The sequence below is a fragment of the Pygoscelis adeliae genome, unplaced genomic scaffold, assembly GCF_000699105.1.
Source record: "Pygoscelis adeliae isolate BGI_AS28 unplaced genomic scaffold, ASM69910v1 Scaffold167, whole genome shotgun sequence".
Taxonomy (NCBI): domain Eukaryota; kingdom Metazoa; phylum Chordata; class Aves; order Sphenisciformes; family Spheniscidae; genus Pygoscelis; species Pygoscelis adeliae.
This window is the reverse complement of record NW_008825428.1, coordinates 8,049,502-8,055,406: the sequence shown is the minus strand read 5'-3', so window position 1 is coordinate 8,055,406 and position 5,905 is coordinate 8,049,502. Positions and strand designations below refer to the sequence as shown.

The window sequence follows — 5,905 nt, the reverse complement described above, 5'->3', positions numbered from 1 at the left end:
ATTAAAACAAAACAGACAACAATAAGATACACTTTTGTTTATTTGTTTTAAATAAGGGGAAAGCAGATTTTATACAAATTTGTACAAACACAATCCTCAAAATCAGGTATCATCAAGTAACGATTCTCCAGCCTACCATCACAAATATTGACCATGAAACTAACTGCATTAGCCACTGTTTCTTGCATAGTTCTACAACCACTTTTTTCCCCAAACTTCACAATCTGATCTATTATCACAATGTGAGCCTCTTCTAAGAGTACCTGACCAGCAGATGTTTACTGATGACATTTCTGTGTACTGTTTTATTCTGCTAACTCTTGTTCAGAGACAATTTAAACATCTGTTCCAATCTACACCTGCTTCTATGCTTGGCAACCCCCATATTTATTTTCAATCCTTTAATAAAGTTATTGATCTATGAACGCACATTTTCAGTCCCGTTGTTGTTTACTAATCATTAGAAGTTTTCTAATCTAAGAACTTTCCTTTGACAACTAAGTTCTGCCAGGATCTCAGTAGGCCAGCGAGTGCCGTGGCTACAACAGCAGCACTTATTTTAGCTCCCATCAGGTTTCTGAATCCTGCTAAATAGTCAAACTGTGCGAGCTGCCACCCTGAGCTCTCTTCTCCAGGGTGGTTACAATAAAAGAAAACCGATTGCTAACATCATGCATTGAGTCCAACAGACAGAGAAGCCTGACCTGCTTAAGTCCTCACAGACCGGAAGGTGGCCCATTGTCCCTACTGCCGCAAGTTGTGTGCCGAGTTCAAACACCACGGCTGGGGCAAGAGAACCTGGCTCCATTTATTTTCCTTTTTGGCATTAAAGCTGCTTCTGTAGTTCTCAGGCAAGCCTACTGGATCACAAATGACTGCTGCTGTGGCAGTATGGATGTGGGAATTTAAAATTTTACTGTTGCTTTCCTGTGTTACAAAAGCGTGAGAATGGACGTGTGGGTTTACACTACAATGCAACACAGCTGAACATCAGCAGAAACTCACAGAACAACCTCCTGTTTGTGGGTTTTTCTTTCCTCCTCAGTTTAAAAGAATTTATCGCAAACATCTCAGACATTAGTGGTTCTCAACAGAAAAACAAAGTTACAGGAATGCGCAGAGCAAGAATTTATTGATGCAGTTAGAAAGCCCCCTTTAACACCTAAATGAGCATCTTCTACTAGCCTTTTATGTTCCTTTACCCTCTCATTTCAAGAAGACTTCACCACAAGTGATATCACCAGAGGTCTCTATCAGCTTTCCAGAATAAAAACAAGAAAAAGGGGAAAAGCTTTAGGACTTTCCCATTGTCTGCACTGTAACATTTCTCAGTAGGATTTCCCACTGACATATAGTATAATATACTCAAATTACACCATCAATACTTATTCAGCATAAGCACCAACTCTATTAGGCATGGCCAACTTTTGAGCTATTCATGCTTTTCTTTTGAAAAGGGAGATCATTTGAATCCTTCACTTATCTCTTCCTGCCTACACTTGGTCCAGAGAACAGCTGAAAATATTATTAAAAAATATTTTCAGTGATGAGGTTTCAGATTATGTAGACAACTCTGCTCTAGGTTCTGCTGAGAACACAGCCCTAACTTCAGAAACTTGGACTATAAAGAAACTAGCAGCAGAACTGGTATGCCTTAGGCACATATAAATTCAAATAAAAAGTTAAATGTGTATTATCTTAAATCTATCCTCTAGTAGAGAAATTAGAACAGCTCTCCAACATCTATCAACTTATGCACACAGCTCTGTTTAAAACTCCTGCAATAAGAATACCCTTGTAAAACTACCATAAGGAACTTAAGATAATACCTGTTTGACATACTTTGTGAAAATGACAAGATGAATAACAGGAGCATAAATTTGGAAGTAAGTACCCTAAAATTTTCATATGCTCTTTTGAAGGAAACAAGGCTCGTGATCATGCAGTCCCTCAACAGCCCTCAGTAACTTGCTCCTGATGACCAGTCCCAAGCAGATTTGACAGCACGCTGCGGTTCTTAAAGCTCTTCCAAGCTGTCAACCTAGCTGAAGGTTTTCACTTAAAAAAACCCACCCACCAAAAAACCCACATTAAATTAGCATCCATACCAGAGAGGGAGCTGCAGCATGAGTGTAACTATTATTTGTTCTCCCAGGCAAGCTGGCTGCTAAGAACAGAAGAGCTGGGCAGTCAGCAAACAGTTTTCCATCAGCTATAGCAGTATGCTGCTTTTGTCCAACCGGTACCCAGGGAAAGGCACACAAGGCTTGATGCATCAAAATAGCAGGGAACAGAAAGAGGTTAAGAACTTGCAGGGAGAAATTGCAGTTGTTACAGCGGTGAAAGATTACAGAGGTTACAGAAAGAAACAGGGCTATTGCAGTGGGGGAGATAAAAGGCACAAGATTTGTTATTCCCCACCACCCACCCAGCTTCATTAGTTTTAAGACTCAAGGAACCATTTGTTTGTTTATTGCCGTGTGTCACCACGTACATACAGAGAATACAATATACATAGTACTGTGCAATAACAGGGCTGGCAGCTCCATAGTCATTGATACAGTTCAGGAAATCACGCTGCAGTACATGCTGTATTAACCTTTCCTAAAAATTATGGCATCCTCTGAAAGGGCATTTATGAGCTTTGTATTACTTCAGGGTATAAGCAAAATGTTTATGACTTGACAGCCTTCATCCACGTTCACTTCATTTAACGTAACAGCAACTTTCATTTACTAGTTCCCCTTCAGCAAAATTCGTTTAGGAAATCTGACTCTGCCAGTCATCTAGAAACAGATTTTCCTCTCCAATTCCCAGAGAGGAACTGTATTTGCAACCATCTTTACCTTATAGTTAGCAAAACAAACAGGGCATTCAATTCAACACTGTCCACTAAAATGACATTTTGCTTTCCAGACTTTTTTTTTAAAAAAAAAAAAAACACTTTTCATAAGAAGAACTCTTCCTTTTTCTGTATTTTCCCCTTCTTATCCCTCAGAGTCGGCTCGTGTTCTTAAAAGTACTGCCTTCCTAGTAAAAAAGGCTCTGGACAAAGTGGACAGAAGATGAGAAGATTATCTTTCCCTGTCTCCCAAAGGAAAGAAGACACAAGAATGCCTGTAAAACCCCAGAAACAAAGATGTATTCAGACCTACTGTAAAATGTTGAAATCTATCACTAATATACACTGAGTATCAGTTAATTGCATGAGGAATGCACATAGTCACAATTTTAATGGCGCATGGTACAGCATAACTAATAAATTGAAGCAACGTTCCATATGTTATCACTTTCTACTCTGCACAACATCTGGAAATGCAAATGTTGCACAACAGGATATTATAGAACATAAAAAAAAGGAGAAAGAATATTCCATAATCAAGTTATTTTTTCTAATAAGGCTTTGAGAAACTCTGAAGTGCAGTCATTCACATATGCAGTACATTGATGCACCGGAAGCCTTTTTGGAGGACAAGCAGTCTCTAAAAATACACAGTTATTTACAAAAGTCGACATAAAAATATATAAACAAGTTATCTGGGTATTTTGCTTTGTTTAAGTTGAAGAGCTTTTGCAAATGCAAGGTATCGTGGTAAACACCTTAAGGTTCTGGAGAAGACCAGACTGGTTTTGATACCGCTGAAGCTTCTTTGCAGTATTTTAATGTTTACCTTCTGAAAGGGGAAAAAAAACCAAACCAAAAGCAACCCACAAACAAAAAAAAAACCCCACACATCATCTTCTCTCCTCCCTTACCAATTAATCTACATACTGAACAAAACTCATTAAAAGGAAGTGGCATGATTATTTTTATTTTTATGCTCTAAAGTAAGGAACCTAATAAGAGTCTCTACCAAGCAGAGAAAACAATACAATCTAATGGGAGAACACCTGTATTTTAAATCCTCACGCAAACTTAAGAGGTATATCTAAGATGTTTTAGAGAGATTCCAATCATTTAAGTATAACTGAGGACAAATCAGTGTAAGGCTTCCTTCATTGGGCAAGTAAACTAAATCATTCAGCTATACTTTAAAATAAAGACTAGTCCTGCCAAATACAGATTTAAGCCCTCTCCTTAGAACTCTTTAAGACATTTCTTAAAAATAAAATAAACTTCAGAACAAGGAAACCACCTAAACCGTTCAGAAACTCCGCTTCAAACACAGGAACTCTGAGTACGCAAGCGTCACAAAATGGGCAGCAAGACCCTTCAGAGAAGCTGTTCTGCCTTGTCATTAGATAGAACAGAGCAAGGTCAGTCATCTCAAAATTATATTTCCCGATACAGGCTCTAGAATGGATAATCATAAATGAGGCTATTGAGTCTTGATTATAACGTACGACAGAGTCTACAGGTTGCATAGATCCTAGGAAGGAACAGGAGTACAGACAGAAGGCAATGTCTTCCTATCACAGTACACAGATTTTCCAAATCACTTTAGAAAAAATACTTTGAGGAAAAACTCGTTAAAGAAGGGGTGAGGACTGAGAGTACAAATAACTTACCGGACCACAGTAATTCAAAGATTTCTTTTTAAAGGAAGAGAAGTAAAAATGTAGCTCCGTAGAAGCCAATGGCAAAACCTTCGACTTCAACAAGAACGTAACTTCCCTGCTCGTGTTTAACATTCGTTGTATCTAACTCAAAGGAAATTTATTGATACTCGGAATCATTACAGAAAGCAGAAGAGCCAAAATTGAAGTCTCTAATCTTACAGTTGACAAACCAAGAACGATTTCAAGTGTTCTTCACAAGATGCTTATCCTTAACAATTACTTAAGCTTTCCACATAAATTATCTTGTTCTATTTGACTTCCTTTTAATAAGACAGTTAAGGTATTGAGATGCTTTTCTTCTCCTTACCTCAACAACTGAGAGTTTTAATAAGGAAGTACTATTACTGGTATTTATGTAACAGTAAACCAATACTGATAAGAGCACTGATGTGTTTTGCTAGAAATCTACAACAATTCTCAAAAATACTCTGTTTTGCCATATTTACTATCTGACTGCCCTTATGCTGAAGCAGAGGCCATCAACTGTTTTGAAACAGTGCAGGAAAAGATAGGATTACAACAAAATACCATCATCACATAGTACTTACCCTAACTGGAGGGCTCCGTGCTTGCACCCTTTGCTGCTGTCCAACTTGAGAGCTCTGCAGGTCCTTTGATCCGCAATTAGCTACAGTATTGATGGGGACCCTTAAAGCATTTGTGCTACCAGTCCCACCACCAGCACTGGGTTTTCGAGGCCTCTGTTTGATGCCGTCCAGTAGTCTAACAAGCAAAATATTACTGGGAAGTTCGTCAACACTGCAGTCCACTAAAGTCCTGCACTCTGGGCATCGAAGTTCATTTCGAGAGCTCACAATGCCCAGCAGACAGCGTTTACAGAACGTGTGCTGGCAAGGCAAGACTTTTGCAGAAGCATCAAGGCGTTCTAAGCAAACAGGACACTCCAACAGATCCAGCAAAGCTGATTCATCCATTTTCTTTGTACTACTTAACCAAAAAACAAATCTTTGCAGAATTTGTGTGTTTTGAACACTCCAAGGATATCATGTTACATCCATTCCTCTTCTGACCGTCCTCTGAAATTTTTTGAGGGAAAAAAGGCATTAATAAGCTGGAAAGAGAGTCAGCAAGACTATTTTATATGAAGATGTTCATATAAAGAGCAAAATAAAAGATCTCTAGACTAATTCAGTAGATATTTTCAATAAATGAAACATCAAAATAGCAATAAATAATAATAGCAATCGACATTAATATAGCTATTTAGTTAAAATGTAACAAATGCTAACAGCTAAGGTCTTTAAATTCAAGTCCCCATAAATTTTAATCTTGAGCGATTCTGTTTTCTCAAATTATTCCAGAACGAAGAGCTATCCCCAGTACA

At 38.2% G+C, this 5,905-nt stretch overlaps 1 protein-coding gene across 1 annotated transcript in view; it reads right to left on the bottom strand.

Moving 5' to 3' along the window:
* SH3RF1 (SH3 domain containing ring finger 1) overlaps positions 1 to 5,495 on the bottom strand; it is a 91,083-nt gene extending 85,588 nt beyond the window's left edge. Inside the window, 1 exon segment of the mRNA XM_009330706.1 lies at positions 5,109 to 5,495. Within this exon segment, the coding sequence (XP_009328981.1) occupies positions 5,109 to 5,495 (387 nt within the window).
* Positions 5,496 to 5,905: the final 410 nt, after the last annotated feature.